At 34.3% G+C, this 18850-nt stretch overlaps 1 protein-coding gene across 1 annotated transcript in view; it reads right to left on the minus strand.

Moving 5' to 3' along the window:
• The window catches only part of LOC126968309 (solute carrier family 28 member 3-like), a 41026-nt gene extending 22592 nt beyond the window's left edge, over nt 1-18434 (minus strand). Inside the window, exons 1-3 of the mRNA XM_050813248.1 lie at nt 18301-18434; nt 1817-1932; nt 134-196 (exon numbers count right to left, since the gene is read on the minus strand). Of these exons, the coding sequence (XP_050669205.1) occupies nt 134-196; nt 1817-1858 (105 nt within the window). The 5' untranslated portion in view covers nt 1859-1932; nt 18301-18434. The remainder of the gene's footprint in view (nt 1-133; nt 197-1816; nt 1933-18300) is intronic.
• Nucleotides 18435-18850: the final 416 nt, after the last annotated feature.

An 18850-nucleotide genomic window follows, 5' to 3' on the forward strand; every position in this document is an offset into this window, starting at 1 on the left:
TGTCTAGCAGTGGACGTCTTCCGGCTGATGATGATGCTTTTTTGCACACTGTACCCATCCGTCGTAGTTACGTCATTAACACCAGGTCCATTCTTTTTGTAAACGTGTAGTATTAATAACAATCTTATCCCACCTGCCCATTCGTTTCTCCATTTTTGTTTATCTCCTCCATTTCCACGTTTGCGCTGTCATTATTCTGCAATTAACCAAAGACTAAATTATATGTTTTTATTTACGGTTCTTATTACATATTTACAAAAAATTACCGACTTCAAACATAAGCACATGTACAAAATAAAGTTACGACTAATTAAAACTTCGTAATGACTAAGAATATGAAAAGTTTTTCTGTATTTCTTCTGGATTAGGGGTAGGATTTTCCCCATAATGTCACAGTAAAAAAAAGAATAAGTGTTTGTGAACTTATGTATGTATGCAAGAAGTTATACTTCTTTGGCCTAGCGAAGCAAAAATCTTTAAAATGATTTATGCCTCTTGCTACGTTTCTATAAAGATCAATTTTGTAAAAATCTTGCAAAGATGGCTTTGACAATTAATTATTAAATAATGAATACGGCTGTATGGGCTTGAAACCTTTGCCTGTCCTAATAATGGACGAAGAAACCATTTTAGGAACCAACTTCAACCTGTTACTTTTGTGTTACAGTGATGTGCGCGCATTTTAAAATTTCACTATTGCAATGTTTTCATAACGCGCCATAATAAGTATAACTTCAAAAATCGTAACCAAAATGTGACCAAACCGGTCAACAGTATTCCAAGAAACGCCTGACCAACGAGACGTATTATAGCGAAATCGACGAAGTAGATCTCTCAAGGTATAGGGTAAAATAAGTCACATACCTACTTAATATGAATCATCCATATAAATAATTGTGATCGTATATAATTATGTATTATGAACACGTTCTACTTTGCAATAAATATCAAACAAATAAATGAAACAAACGTATAAGATAAGATTACACGTTACACACTACTATTTGCTAGTACTGATACTCACATCATAAATACTACGTGTATTTTTATTAATGAGATGAGTGAGGAATCTTTCTGGTAGCGGGAGACAGCAGCGATATAGCAATTTAACTTAGATAATTAAATGATTTATACGTCTAGATAAACTATGGCAGGTGTGAAAACGTTGAAAAATTATTTAGAACTAACCTCAAATTGTCATACAAACCGCGAGTACACACTAAACTAATATTCCTGGTTTTTATCGGTTCTCTAAGAGAAAGAGAAAGAGTCTCAGGGGGGGCACTATATGATTGTAGTTATTTCTAGTGTTTAAATTATGGTTGTCGCTTATTTTACTGTATAAATTATAATGCTTATGTACGTGCAGGAGATTGCTATAAATATAGTGGCCGTACATGGTCATAATATGAATATCTTTGAATTTTTTCCTTAGATTCTCGTCATCAAGGCAATACGATTCCACGCATCGTGGATTTTAAAATGTTTATAATAATTGAAACATATGTTCAACAAAATTGATTTTGCTTGAAAATATTCTAGGAATGCCAATTCGAGCTCGGTTGTCAAAATCCGGAGTACCACGCAAAACTGTTTTAATAGACGTTTCTCTCGCTACCGACACTGAGAAACATGCGAGAGTGGAGTCAATAGAAGTTCTCGTCTGTTCTCTCTTTTAAGTGACGTATCTATTCTGTATTATTTTTAATATACTCTTTTCATTTTGTTATCTGTAAGGAATGGTATATAAATAAAAAAAATCCCTAAGTTCAACCCTTTTTATGGTCTTTCGAGCCGGATAAAAATTACAACTTACCATGACAGATCTCTTACGAGCCACACTCGAATTTCCCTCCATTTTTGAATCCAGCTAAAAGTATATCTGCTCTTCATATATTTTTACAGAAGTTGTCTGCATTGAATTCTGTCCATCTGCAAAAATAATTAATAATCATACACTCGATAGTCATTCATTAACGCGCGCTCACACACGAAACATTGCGATCAACCAGTAAATTAAAAATAATTCAGTTAAAGTGATAACTACGAGTTTTTAGTGATAAAAACACAAGTGCAATCATTCACCTACAATTATTCTGTGAAATATCTATATATAAACAGTCTCTGTAAGTGTTTCTAATCATTTATTTTACTTTATAATTCGTATAAAGTGACAACACAAACAAAACGTATAAGCGACGACAAATATTGCGTGGCGTTTTTATTTTAACTTACCCTCAAAGTTTATATTTGATATACTTGAACAATATTTCACGAAAAAGTATTTCGTGGCTTTTCTACAAATAAACAATCACCATAAATATTTGAACATGGATTGCTTTAAATGTTTAAAAAATCTTAACGACAAGGATACTATTAAATGCTCTTTATGTAGTATGAGTACACATTATTACTGCGTGGAACTTACTGAAACAGACTTCAAAAAGATATTACCCATGAACAAAATTAAATGGAAGTGTCCTACATGCAAGGGTAAAAAGAATACTAGTGCTGTAGGAACATCCATCTCACCTAAAGGAGGTATAATATCGTCATCGGTTTTGAATGTTGACACCGAGACCCTCACCCGATACATAGACACTAAATTGGCGAGCTTCAGGCAGCAACTGCGTGAAGACATCAGCTCGGCTGTTTTGGAAGTTTCTAAAGCACTTCGAGATGATATAAACAAGCTCGAGCAGCGTATGGACTCTTGGGATGAACGGTTATCGCAACTGGAGAGGGATCACTCATTTCATTCAAATGAAGCATTAGGTAGTGATATCAATCAAGAAAATAACGCGCTTCGCACAGACCTACATTTACTGACGACAAAGTTTGATGAGCTCGACCAGGCTTCTCGTAGCTGTAATGTCGAGATACAAAACATACCAGAGCGGAAAGGCGAAAATCTAATACAATTGTCGTTAGAAATTAGTAAGATCCTAGGCGTCGAGTTGAATCATAGTGATATTAGGAACGTGCACCGCGTGGCTCCAGGCCTACCCACGACCCGCCCCAAGAACATTATATTGCAACTGACAACTCGACGGCAACGTGACGACCTAATCGGTGCCGCGCGATCGCGAAGGTCACTTACGACGACTCAACTGTTTGGTACACCAACAAGTGCCGCCGCGGCCGTTTCCACCACCAATATCCGCTTCTTTATAAACGAACACCTAACTCTTAAAAACAAAATTCTTTTTAGTAAGACTCGCACATTAGCTAAGGAAAAGGGTTATAAATATGTATGGGTAAGAAATAGTAATATATTAGTACGTAAGAAAGATGATTCAAGGATAATTCATGTGCGATGCGTTGATGATTTAGCCAAAATATCATGACTCCTACAAATTATTATCACATGTTTATTGGTAGACCTTTTATATCTCTTGTTTTTTGTCGTCACTGCAAACTATTACGTTTTGTTCTTTATATTACCTAAAATTATTTACGTGCTATGGTATATTTAATGTATTGCTTATGTACATCAGCTGAAAGAAAAATGTACAAATTTTATTTATTAGAATTCACTTTATGTCCCGGGATACTAATTTATGTACGCTTTTACAACTATACTTCCTTTTTTACGGTGTTTAATTTATGTTTTAATTTTATTATTATAAGGTTGTTATTGCCACAATATTTTAAAATCATCTACACATCATGTACTGTATTAGAAACACTTGATTCATATATTATAATAATTATTCACCACATGGAGGAACACGCACACTATCTACTGAAAAGAATTGTTAACGTATTATTATTAATTAAAAATATTTATGAAAATGATATACTTCTTAAAAAATGAACTCAAATAACCTTACTATATTTTACCAAAACTGTGGAGGGCTTAAAACCAAACTTTCTGAATTAAGACTCAATATGCTATCTTGCGACTATGACATAATTATACTGGTAGAAACCTGGTTAACTGGCTCAATTCGAGATGAGGAAATTCATAATGATAATAATTATGTACTATTTCGACGTGATAGAAATCTGGCACTGTCTGGTAAAAAAGGGGGAGGGGGCGTATTAGTAATGGTAAGGAAATACCTAAAGGCTATCCGAATACCTGATATTGAAGCTGAGAACTTAGAAGAGATATATATATACTTTCCTTTACTCTCCGGACTGTTATTAAATGTGTTATATGTTCCACCGGCCGCTAGCAACAATTTATATAACCAATATTTTAATAAACTTCACGATGTATATTCTAGTGCACGTTACCAAAATTTTCTTATAATTGGAGACTTTAACTTACCTCATCTGAACTGGTCTTCCATTTGTCAAGACACTTTATTGTTCTCCACCGGGTGCGAGCCATCTAAACTACTAATATACACTATGTCCTTTATGAATTTAAGACAAACCAATATTATTCAAAATGAAAATGGAAGACTCCTTGATTTAGTATTATCTACTTTAACAAACCGTATCGAGCGTTCGGATGATCCTTTGCTTAATACGGTACCTCATCACCCACCTTTGGACATATCGTGTAGTATAAATACTTTAAATAATAATATTATGCCCTGTATTGCTAACATTAAAAGGAATTATTATAAAGCAGACTATTATCTAATTAACAGCGCAATAGAAGAAGTGGACTGGATTTCTCTCCTATCTTCTCTTTCAGCCGAAGAAGCCGTGAATGTCTTTTACAAACAAATTCAAATAATCATCAACTCTCATGTTCCTTTTGCCAAAATTAGTTCATCTAAATTCCCCACCTGGTTCTCTAAACCTTTAATTAAATGTTTAAAACGCAAACTCAAAATATGGGCCCGTTGGAAATCTTACAAAAACCTGCGTGATTATCAGGAATTTTCACTATTACGTAAACGAGTTAAATTGCTTCTTACTACATGTCATAATAAGTACATTAACAACGTTGAAAACTCCTTGAAGAATAATATTAAATTTTTCTGGAAATATGCATCTTCTTTAAAAGAGTCTAACTCAGGTTATCCTCGCTTAATGTGGTATGACGGTGTCGAATCTGATGATCCTAAATTCATAGCTGATATGTTCTCTAAATATTTTCACTCAGTCGTTGAACCCGGTTTCGATGGAGCATATAGTATTGACCAATTTGAAAATATAAGTTGCGACGCCGATCATACTCCGCTAATTGACAACGTACGTCTCCACAGACCCAATATTTTAGCAGCACTCCAAAATATCGACCCCAATAAAGGCGCCGGTCCTGATAACATTCATCCGGTTTTTCTAAAGCGTACTTGCAAAACGCTATCTATTCCTTTGGAAATTATTTTTAATAAATGTTTATCCTCTGGTTACTTTCCTAGTATCTGGAAGATAGCTTATATTACGCCTATATTTAAAGCAGGAGCAAAAAATCAAGTCGCAAATTATCGTCCGATCTCTATACTGTCATCTATTCCAAAAATTTTTGAGAAATTGGTACACCAAGTCGTATACACTAAGCTAAAACACACAATCATAGAACAGCAACACGGTTTCGTGGCTGGCAGATCTACTTTGTCAAATCTTCTTGTTTTCACTGATTATTTATTTAAAGGCGTTGACAATAAAAACCAAATTGAAACAGTCTACACAGATTTCCAAAAGGCATTTGACAAGGTGGACCACCTACTGTTACTAAAAAAATTATCATACAACGGTATAAAAGGTAACCTCTTGCGTTGGTTTGCTGCTTACCTAAGTGCCCGAGTACAATCGGTAGTTATTAATGGTTTCATCTCCCCTACAGTTAACGTAACGTCAGGCGTACCTCAAGGCTCTATACTTGGTCCATTGCTTTTCACACTTTTTATTAATGACATCTCTGATTGCTTTAAGTCTTGTAAGTTTTTATTATATGCAGATGATTTAAAATTGTATTCCCATATTGTTGACTTCAATGATGTCCTGCTTATGCAGGAAGACTTGAATAGGTTAGATGTCTATTGCAAAAGTAACAAACTATTTTTAAGTTACACTAAATGTAAGCATATCTCTTTTACGAAAAACAAAAATAAAATTGAAACGAGATTTACACTAGGCGATCAAGAACTTGAAACAGTTACCTGTATTCGTGATCTTGGGGTATACCTTGATGCCAAGTTGACACTTAATGACCACATTGATCACATAGCGAATAATGCATATCGTATGTTAGGCTTTATTACACGCGTCTCTAAGGCATTTAAAAATAAAGATACATATATGTGTCTTTTTCGAACACTTGTGCTGTCTCAGCTTGAATATGTCACCCCAATATGGAATCCGCTGTATAAGGTATATGACCATCAGGTCGAGATGATACAAAAGAAATTCTTGCGTATCCTAAACTTTCGCTTGGGTGGACGTCGAAACCACTACAAGAATCTCTTAAAACAATTTAATATTCTTTCATTAAGCCAGCGACGGAGTTTAATTGAATTAGTCACTCTGAGAAAAATATGTACGAGTGAAATCATATCCTCAGAATTGCTTCAGTTAATCGATTTTCATATACCAGCCCGTGCTACACGCTCTAATAATTTATTTCATCTCTCAAAAACCAGGACAAATACTGGTATACGTACGCCACTGCACAGAATGTTTGCTCTCCATAACTCTAGATTTAATGATGTAGATATGTTTTCGTGTTCCTCTAAAACTTACAAACTCAGAATAAAACAAATCCTGGCACAAACAGAGTAAGTTAGAAATCACGTAATTTCATCTAAATTGTAACAATGTCTACCATGCATTATGTTAGATTTATTTATCAACTGGTTGTCTGCAACTAAGTGTAATGTAAGTGTAAATTTAAATATTAAGTGTACTTAGTGAAACTGTTGAAGGAGACATCCTTGTGTCCATATTTCTATTTTTACTTTATCTACTTTATGTTTAAGGATGTATCTGTATTTGTTTCCAAATAAATAAATAAATAAATAAGTCAGAAGTCACTAATAATTTCGGTGTTTTAATTATAAGGTTCTGTATATATTTTTTATGACAAAAAGGGACGAGACGAGCAAGAAGTTCAGCTGATGGTAATTGACACGCCCTGCCCATTACAATGTAGTGCCGCTTGAAAAAACAAAAGTTCTAAGTGGCACTACAATTGCGCTCTCCACATTGACCTAAAACCTAACTAACAAATTGAAAATTTTTTTAGAAATTTAATATTAACATCAATTCCTGCCTTGTAGACGATAGATGAAAATATAAAAATAAAAATTAACAAAGAAAAAATGAAAATGGAATAATTTTATAAAATTAATGTATTTTCATCATCATGAAATCTGGCCGTTAAAATTGGGTCAAAATCGCGCCCAAATGAGTCGTGTGTGTAACCATACTCAACTCATACAGTTAAATCAACTGCTACTATATAAATAGGTGTGGTTACAGTACTACCCCGGATGAACACTGCTCATACAGTTATCAATTACTACTATATAAATAGGTGTGGTTACAGAACCATCCCAAAGGAACACTACTCATACAGTTAAATCAATTGCTACTATATGGTGGTAACTCTACTGTATTCACTACTTACCATAATCAAATATTTTCTACACCATTCATTCCTCAAACATTCTCTCTACGAGCCCAAACAATCTCTTCTTTCCTACATTTACACCACAAGCTAGAAAATACTTTCATTGTGTAATTATAAATAACTAGCGTTTGTAAACGAGGTACCTATGTTGACATAGCTGTGAATACATCGCTTTCATACAGTTGTAACAGTTAATGTATATTCTCTACAGATACATATTAATAATAATAAACCTGAAGTGGAAGGCACCTCGGCACGTTTTTGTATTAATATTGACAAGAATTTACAGCAAATGAGCATGATTCATTCTTAACACTAAATAGCGAACTTCGTACATTCGTTTATACACGTACGATGTTACTGATAATTTTACTACTTTGTTAATTGACTGCTTATATTTTATTGAAGACTCAAGTTTGCGCGTTTACCACTAAAAAAACCCATTTGTCGTATCACCGCTATTCGTCAAGACATCCCTTAAAGCCTCGCCTAGTATCGGAATATTAGTACCGGAAACACTGCACAAGAAAGCTCATTCCACAGCTTTGTAGTACGTGAAAACCGCGCTGGAGGACCGCCACACATCCAGATGGTCGGGATGATATCCTAACTTGTGGTGTGTCGTGCGAAGATGGAATTATACTAATTAATTATAGTAATGAAGTTATACTAATTCTTATGGCGAGTTAGGGGAAAAATAAAACATTGAATTTTTACGAAACAAGCACCCAAATTCACACCCTGGCGTAAGTTAGTCAACTAGAACACTACTTCAGCCACCATAAGCCTCATGTAACTCATACGACTACTGAACCACAGCCAATGGACCATGGATATTCCCCATAAATAAATTTCAATATGTTTGCGTCGTAAAATAAAAATAAAATTATTTATTCATAATGGCATAAAATAATTTAATAATAAGCGGCAAACCTTTTCAGTTGTATTTAATACCTTCTGTGTAAGAAATATTTTTTTAATCGCAGGTTTTAAGCGGTCGCCTGTAATAAATCTATATCTACTTATAAATTAAGTCCCTTTTTTCCTTTGGGTAATACTGCGAAAACTATTGATCTGATCGGAATAGGAACCTTATCAATACGCATGCCTTTTTCTATTTCGGAGGTTTAAGTATATATAAGTTATTGTGTTGTATGTAACCTATATTTTTTTGACTTCGCATAACAAATGAAGATTATTTTTTGTATTTGGTTCGCGTGACAGCCATCGTCATGCTCGCTTAATGCCACTGCTTGTGGCGGCGACTTGAGGCGGGTCGTTCCATTCCCTAAAATATGGTCGAGGATGCGATGGTTGGTCCATGCGTCATGCTCGTGAACGAGCGCTACTTGCGGTGGCTGGATGATCCTTTCACCAGGAAGTTTGCTTCATTTTATTTTATATCTTTTATTTTCTTTGTTTTTTTTTTTTTAATTAAAGTTATTATATTTTTTTATATAATAGTTAATAAAATGCTCGCATAATACCTTTATTTTATTTACGGTATGTGTATGCACTATATGTACTGTATTTTATGTACTCAATATTTTGTGTTTTTTACTTTTTATTTTACATTTTTTTTACTTACACCTTTTAGTCATTTAGTATTTGACTTTGCATAATTGTTATTGAAATGATTTGTAAATTTAAACATAAGAACTTGTAATATCCAATCTGTTTTGAAAAGAGCAACCTCAGAGTTTCTTGCTCGTTCTTCTCTAAAGAAACTGCCTTCCGAATGAGCTGTATGAGAAAAAAAACAGTTCAAGTGTAATATAATTTACCTAGGAAATAAAATATATTTGATTTGATTTAATTTGAAAGATTAAGTCAATGACGTCATTTCATTACTAAAAATGAGCGGGCGCGGGGTACTTTATTTATTTGGCAAAGCAACGTTTGCAGGATCAACACTTGTATAACTTAGAAAACATGTAGTGTAGGCACAGTAGACACATATGTCTACTGTGGTGTAGGTAACACTGCAAATCAGATTCGCCCTTGTGATAACAAGTTAAGGTTGCTGCATACGTAACATGTACGCGACGGCGTTTAAACGTTGCCGGGACGGGCACGGGGAAGGAATGTTGTTTAATAAACACTGACGGGAATTTTTACCCCCTTATTCATAATGGTCCGCTAACTTTAAACAGCCGCTTAGGAGTGTTTTTTCTCATTCTGACTTAGGTCAATAGAAGAAGACAGAGTGAGAATTAGCAATGCTTTAAGTTAGCAGACTATTATGAATAAGGGGGATAATGTACACGCACAATGACAGTACCTCGGAACTAACGTGCTAGTGTAGTAAACAAGGATTGATTTACATTGATGATGATGGATTTTTCATTTGAAGAATTGGCTTTAATTGCTATTGATTTGAAGCGTAAAGAGGAAAATGAGATTTTCTGTATATCCTTGCATATGCGTACGCAGCGGAGTCACCGACGGGACGGGGCACGCGCGCGGCGGTATTTTTCCTTCCCCGCACGTGTCATCTTCCCGTTCTGTCCCTGCATTCGTGACGCATGCTCTTTCGTTTACATTAAACGATATTCACGAAACTTCACGTCGCGTATATAAAAACACGTTACGTATGCAGCAACCTTTAGTTACATAGTATATTAATATGAATTCTATTAAGTAGTGCAAGGTTATGATTATATCTACCTAAATTTTGGTCGTAAACGAATACAATGGGATTAATATTTCACAATGTTATATAGTAGTCCCCTTGTATGTCATGCTTACTTGTTAATAGGATAATTTTGTGGCGACAACTATGTGCAATTAAATAAGTGGAGATATATCTATAAATAATGAATATTGTCTTTGTTTGAGGCTCTTTCATGCCTAAACCACTGATCCTATCGACATGAAACAACGACCATTCGATGCGAAATTTATCCTAGATGGTTTATAGCTACTAGTTTATTTTTTGAATTCAAACGTTCCATTGAGTTCATTCAATAATTTATTTCCTTTTAAAATTAATTTACTCCCTGTTAGGTATCAACGGAAAAAAGTTGTTCCAAAATGGGCCATGTCATTTTACGTTGATTAGATATAGCTTTGATCATTAATTATACGTCTAGATAGGATGTGGCTGCTTTGAGAATGTCGAAAAAAAATTGGGGTTGACTGTGAACCTCTATTTTGAGCAATGCACGCACACTAATATAAAGTGACATACAAATCGCGAGTGTAAAATGTAACTTATCACGCACACTAAAGTAATATTTTATATATTTTATTTATTTATATATTTTCATCGTTTGTCTAGCAACAAGAGGCTCTATCTAAATAATTTATCTAAAAGATACAGCAACAGAATTTGCGATAAAACTTCTATTGTATATACCTGATGGTATTTTGACAAGGGCGGTAATGGTCAAGTCGGAAACTACCAGACTTAGAGAAAAGTCATGAAAGAAGTCATGCCCTCGATTTATATGAAACCAATAACTGCATATTTAGTTTTTAAAAATTTCTTTAACTTTTTACAAAAATCAACCCGAATGATTTTTCAAAATACCCACATCTGTATTATTGTGCCAATAGACTCTGTTGCTGTTTTTTAGTAATAGATTTCTTTGCAAATATTGATCCTTATCAGTAACAAAGTCCATTTGTCCAATAATACAGGAGGTAAGTTATTTGAAAAATCATTCGAGTCGATTACCGTCAAAAGGTCAAGAAATTTAAAAAAACTAAATATGCAGTTATTGGTTCTTATAAATCGAGGGCATGACTCCTTTCACGACATTCCTCTTAGAGCGCCATTCGTTTCCGGAGCGGTGGTAGTGTTAGAAATGACATGAAAAAGAATTCTAAATGAAACAATTTTGAGAAAATAAATGCCTTTTATGCCTTTTTATTTTTACTGAAAATGTTACAAGCGGTCGCGGTGATCGCTTCACTCAAGAACGGGAAAAGATAAATAATTCGACAATCTATGTAGATAATATGTTTAATCTATATTAGAGCTAATATTATATTATTGTGCCAATAGACTCTGTTGCTGTTTTTTAGTAATAGATTTCTTTGCAAATATTGATCCTTATCAGTAACAAAGTCCATTTGTCCAATAATACAGGAGGTAAGTTATTTGAAAAATCATTCGAGTCGATTACCGTCAAAAGGTCAAGAAATTTAAAAAAACTAAATATGCAGTTATTGGTTCTTATAAATCGAGGGCATGACTCCTTTCACGACATTCCTCTTAGAGCGCCATTCGTTTCCGGAGCGGTGGTAGTGTTAGAAATGACATGAAAAAGAATTCTAAATGAAACAATTTTGAGAAAATAAATGCCTTTTAACCGACTTTAAAAAGGAGGAGGTTCTCAATCATCATGGATATTTTTTATGTATGTCACAGAACAGTTAAAAGAGATATTATGTCTTTTACCTGTTCTGTGTGCACACCGATTACGTTGCGATTTATGATCCGATTGACATCATTCTTCTTTAGTACGATGCGGATTAGATGCCATTTGGTCCCATAAATATTTACATATGGCACAGACTTAAAACCTATATATATTAAAGGTAAAGGTTTGCATAAGATGTGTATAAAATTAAATATTTATTCAGTTATACTTTTCAGTTTTTGAAGTCGGTTTTTTTAAAGGCAGTTTCTGTCTTAAATCTAAACATTAATGTATTAAACCATTTCGGCATGTGTTATCATTCACTCAAATTATAATATCTCCTTAATAACAATATTTATTGATAACATAATATTAGCTCTAATATAGATTAAACATATTATCTACATAGATTGTCGAATTATTTATCTTTTCCCGTTCTTGAGTGAAGCGATCACCGCGACCGCTTGTAACATTTTCAGTAAAAATAAAAAGGCATAAAAGGCATTTATTTTCTCAAAATTGATTCCTTTAGAATTATTTTTGATGTCATTTCTAATATACTAGATACTACTACCGCTTCGGAAACAAATGGCGCTCAGGGAGAGAAGAAGCGGCGCAAGAAACTCTCCCAGCATTCTTCTTTTGCGCTCTTTTCAATAAAAATTCATTTCTATCGCTATCGAAACCGGTAGCATTTGAAAGGTAAAAAAATATGTATTTGTTGTTGCGGGTAAAAAACGATATCGGCGTTAAAAATGCCGATAATCCTTTGTGAATTTACCCCACACACACGCACCGTTTTCGCGAATAACCGTTAGGTATGTTATGGTATAAGAGCTTCTGTTTCTTCAATTAAAATCACTAAGTTGGGTCCATTTTGCTTGCAATGTTGGCCAGTTATTCCAACCAGCCTAACTCCTTCCACACGTTCAGAATACTTCTGGGATGTTCGCAGTCTTCTCGGAGCGACGTTATATTTACTGGTTGGTCACACACATTCCAGGATTACGTGAGTGACCGTTTCATCCTCAGCCAGACATCCTCTACACATAGGGATGTCCCTACATCCGGTTATGAGAAAGTGCTTACTATTGATGTGTGACCCGTCAGGGGCATCACTTATTCGTTTAACGTGTCTGTTTAAGCTGACGAGCCTAAGAGTCAGTTTGGGCGATGGTGCAGGTATCGCCTTTTCTACTGTCAGCTTGAGATGATTACGCATCGAATAGTGTGTGTTTTGTTGATTTATTTATTTTAAATTTAATAGGTTTACTTTTAATTTATTGATATATCTTGCCAAACTTTAACAGTTTTTTGGCAAGTTATTGCGCTTAAAAACATTTAATGTGTATACACACTAACTAAATGAGAATTTAAATGTTGATTTAAAAGAGTGGCATTGAGTTTTTTGTCACTTCTCCTCATTAGATCAACCCTTTACAAATTGGCGATAAATTCAATAAGAAAAGTAACATCAATAAAGTGATAGTGATTTGATTTTTGATTGATTTGATTTAATGACATCAAAAAGAATTCTAAAGGAATCAATTTTGAGAAAATAAATGCCTTTTTATGCCTTTTATTTAAGGCTGCCAACAGTACTCCAAAATAGAGTATTATACCCAATTTGTTGTAGGTAAACTCTTCTGTAACACTCAAAGAGTATGCTTAAATTCTAAGTTTAATAAATTTACTTTTTTTACAACGGGCATGTCCAAAAAGACTTTATGTGGTTCGTAATACCAAAACCAGAAAACTAGAGTGTTCTGAATGCAGCCATATACAGCTTTATATCAGTGTTGGGTTATACCCAACTAATATGCTGAGTAGCAAACCTTTTTGGGACAAAATACTGCAAACACCAGCTTATTATGTTAATCTAGAATAAGTCTTACTTTAGTTTTTTTTTGTTTTTTTCTTTGGTTTCTTGATGTAAGTATATTAGTTTTAATTAGATTAGGCATGTAAATTATATTCGTAATTATTTAGATACGTTTTATATTATTTGTTATTATTTTTTGTAAATGTTTACCTTTATTTGTAGTGTTTGTTCCACATAAAGATAAACTTACTTACTTTATAAATATTATGTTAATATGACAAATCCTTGAAAGAATATAACGTTTTTAATAGGTAATTGAAAGTCTTTTTTATTAATCTTTACTCTTCATTTCTTTTTCTTCTCGGTCGATACGCATTTGAGAAAGCAGTCGTGACTTCCACTTTACCCTGGACAATAAAACGTAGTATGGACTGGATGCCTCGTCTCGATACGTGTCGAAAGAAGGCTAGTATGCAGGATTTCACTATGGAAGATAAACGCTGTTTATTTTTAGTACCTGGACTATCGAAACAATTCGTTCTACGATAGACAAGGCATCCTTCTCCAGCACCACATTGCCAGAGCGTCTATATTCTTCTTTTCAACCTCTCGCAATATCTCTCAACTCTTGATTTACCCTCTCTCAAATAAGACAACTAAATAAAACACTCTACTTTACTTTGCTGCAGATTCCATGGACCGCCTTTCGCACCAACGTGTCTATTCTAAGAGCACTTAACGTCTATACTAGACTTTCCACAATATGCTTTCGTAGGATGCTGGAATTCTTTGGACATATTGCTCGTAAAGAGAGTCATAATCTGGAACAGTTGATGGTGACAGGCAAGGTAGATGGCAGGCGTCCCAGAGGACGCAGTCCCACGAGATGGTCGGACCAAATACGATCTGCTCTGAACATCAACTTCCATGATGCCCTTCATAAGGCTAAGGATCGCAGCAGATGGAGGGGAATCGTACGGAAGAAACTGATGCAGCGGGGGAGTCACGACCCTCAGTAATGAGGAAAAGGACTTTACTTTACTTTTTTAAATTGCTGTATATCCGTTACAGATGTTCATCACTCTGGCACGCTTCGTTTGTCTATGCGCTAATATATTGCATTGCATAACTTTGCATACAAATTAATTGAAATGATTTGTATATTACATTAAAAATAAGAACTTGTAATACTTAATCTGTCTTGAAAAGAGCAATCTTAGGCCCGGCGCCCATTATTGGCATCGGTACGACAGAGGATTTTAGGTGGCAATATACTATAACATAATGGCAATAAAGTAGAAATTTCCGTGATATGTGGTCGTAATAACAAAAATACCGCTTCGGTATGCTTGAGGCTGCTGTATCGGCAGCCTTGAGAATGCTTCGGGATGCTTCGCCTTAGGACGCCTCGTCATCCCTAAGAACGTTGCAGCATGCCAAAGCATAATTGCCGATAGTGTGCGCTTGCATGTAGGATGCCGAAAGATCCTTTTCCTTGCCGATGCTCATAATGGGCGCCGGGCCTTAGAGTTTCTTGCTCATTCTTCTCTAAGGAAATTTGCCTTCCGAATAAGCTGTATAAAAAAATATTATGACATATTTCAAGTGTAATATGATTTACCTATGAAATAAAATATTTTTGATTTATTTGTTTGTTAGTCTATGCCATAGAGTACTTGTAAGTAGTATGAGGATTTCATTCCTAAATAAAAATAAATACTTACGATATCTAAAAATATTTATGTTTTAATTTCGTATCCAAAAGGTGTAAAAATTACACCGTTATATTATCGGAAAGCAATAACCGGTTCCACAATTCCGGCTCGAAAATATGCGAAGAGAAACCACTTAGCAACATTAATTTGCTTGTGTTCAAAAACATTATTCTTTAATGTTTTGTTCGAGAATTTTCGATGCAAATTGGCACTTGCATTCTCAGTATAGGTACTTGTTGTTCAAATAAAAATAAATTCAATTAATATAAGGAATTTCGCTCAAACTTGTTTGTAAATTTGAGCATTATTTTGATAACCTCCTTCGAGATAAATCGAAATAGCTGTACGGCTGGCCAAATTCTGCGAGCAGCGGCGGGCAAAAGTTGTATGAAAATCTGGCATGGTTTAGCAGCCAAATATATTGCATAGTAAACTCATATCAGCTGTGGTGTAATTTAAAAATTGAACGATCTTTTACTCCGAAACATGTCGACCAAGGAGATGGGTTATCAAAGGTTTTATTTTAATTTCGAATTGGCAAAAATTGAATAGCATTCTTGCAAACGAGGCTATTTATTGAAAAAAAAAACGCTTTAACGCTGGAAAAACTATTGTTTTTCCTTATATAATTGTCATTGATTTTGAAAAGTATTGTGAACAAAATGAGGTAAGTGAAGACAATGAGTGTGATGAACTTACTTTAACCTGAAATTCAAGAGGCGGCAAAAGCTGCTTAGGTTTAATTTCTACACAAGCTTTGGCCACAACTAGGCATCATCCATCAATCCCTCTTTTGCTGGCCACTCAAGTTATGAACTATTAATGCAGTACTTTCTCGTAACAGACATTCCTTTCAGGATAATTTCTCTAGATTCCTATAGCAATTGTTTTTTTTTCACAAACGAATTCGTGTGAGATCGTTTGTGAGTAATAAATCTAATATTGTTTTTCAAATAATAATTGTATATTATTTGATGTTACCTTCTCGGTTACTGCCCTCGCTGGCTCTCGCATTAATGTGACAACTGGTCCAAAACTAGCGTCATTTACAAATAAGTGGGTAGAAAAGTTGTATAATAATTTCATATTTTGGCGAATGAAGATACTAACCATATACTTACAATATACTAGCGTATTGATTAAAAAGAGATAGAAGAATACCTCTTACGAAGTTACAGCAAGATAGAAAGGGATAACGAATCTATTGTTACTGTAGCCGATTTTGATTGGAAAGTCGTAAGCTGTCAGCCACATTTGGCATTAGCTCCTTAGTATTAGTAATGTAGTTTTTTAGTACTAGCGGATACCCCCTGACTTCGTTCGTTCGTAAACACAGGATTGAGCACGTGAGTGAGACATATTATGCTGTTGCGACAATTTTTTATAACAATAATGTGTTCTGCAAAGTCGTTGTAGGTACATTATTTTATTCTATCATCTATAGCTTTTTTATGTACAGAATATTTTAGGTATTTTTTACAGCTTGGGTTGCACTATTATAGTTTTAGTAAGGATATTATTTTATGGAAATATAATATCACCACTATATTCAAGTCACCCGGGGATTGTATAGCTTCCCATCAATGAAAGAATTTCTCAAATAGGTTCAGTATTTTCAGAGCCTATTCACTGAAAACAAACACTCAAATCTTTTCTCATTATAACATTGTTGGTATAGAAAATCAAGGTTTAGTGGAATATCACTTGGAATAAGTGCGATTCCACTGCCCGGGTGACTTGAGGCCCTCAACCTCTCATATGTAAAACTGCACCTACGTTTGGAATCGCTAGATCTCCCCATAGATAACTATACTAGACGATACTAAATGTTTATCGCTAAACTAACTATTTAAATATACCAATCACCAGGAGCACAGCAACTGGTAAATGGGCGTATGTCTAGGTCTAATCTTCTGCAAGCAATTCGTGATTATGTGCCTATGTATGTACTGATGTAGACTCAACAAAATACAGATTACAGAACCAAATGCTTGTAAACATACCTATTTTGTTGCTGCGGAACTTGTTTATTTATTATAAACAAACAGATTCTTCTTGAACTATCAATGTCCTGCAAAACTGTTTACACAGTTTGTCTACACTCTAAAGGATAGAGCGAGTCTTATAAAATAAATCCTCTAACTTATTTTACATCTGTTACCGCAGCAATAAATAATTCTTCAAAAGTTTTTAAAATTTTCAACTAATAAATATACTAGCTATTACCCGCAACTTTGTCCGCATTTAACAGTGTAAATGATACCACAGATTGAGAATGGAGCGACCACCCTCAGGCTATTAAATAATACGTTTTATTTTACGATATTATTATATTTAAAAAAGCGTGCTTAGTTTCTTGCGTCAGCTCTTTTCAGGTCTGAGGAATACTTTTTTGGAATGGGTGGTAGTTTTTGACTTTGATTAAGTGATATCATATCCTATTTTGAATAACAATATTTGAATTTGAAAAACCATATTACTTAGTTGGTGTTTTAATGCTGCCGTATGCAATAAACCTATACAAAACAATCATACTATATCTCTCATCGTTAAGTCAGCGCTCGTAACAAACGTTTCCTTTCGACCGCTTTCAATAACCACCCGACCACCCGATTCGACCGTTAGTTATTTGACTTACTTACTTTGCAAATCAAATCACGACGAAATAGTTTTTACATTATTCGGGTTAATATATATAATATAGCCTATGTACACCTAGCCTATATAGACAAATAATGTGGCTTTTTATTGATAACAGAATTTTCAAAATCGGTTCAGTAGATCCAGAGATTACCCCCTTACAATCTCTCAAACTTTAGCTTTTTAATATTAGTTTAGTTTCACCTCACACTTACTACTTACCGTTAAAATTATCACTTCACATTTATAAAACTTAAAGGCGCAATAAAATGCCTTATTTGTTTACACTCCTTGGTTTATAACTTCACACAGTTTAGTATTACACCGACACGAAACACGTCCTTTCTGCACGGACAATGAATTGATACTAATTCTTAATATCAATAATAATTATCAAGTAGGTATTTCATTGCTAATTATTATGATTTGTAATTACGTTACAGGTATTTACTTAAATTATTTAGTTGAACTACATAGATAATAATATGTCATTTTCTAAATTGCTTGCCTGGTTAATGTTGTTTTTATTTGTAATGTAAATATACGTTGTGACACATATGTTATTTTGTTTTATTTTAATCCGTTGTTTAAGTTGTTCTTGGTACAGCTAGGGTTGTCAACTTTCCTCTTCTTCCATAAAATAACTATGTAAGGAGCAAAGTTGATTATTTAGTTCTATGGAGCAGTGTTTTCCAATCTGTGGGTCGCGATCCCTAGCGGGGTGAAAGCCTTAGCCTAATTGGGGATCAACGGCAGAAGGAAAAAAATAAAA

Source organism: Leptidea sinapis, chromosome 15 (assembly GCF_905404315.1).
Source record: "Leptidea sinapis chromosome 15, ilLepSina1.1, whole genome shotgun sequence".
Taxonomy (NCBI): Eukaryota; Metazoa; Arthropoda; class Insecta; order Lepidoptera; family Pieridae; genus Leptidea; species Leptidea sinapis.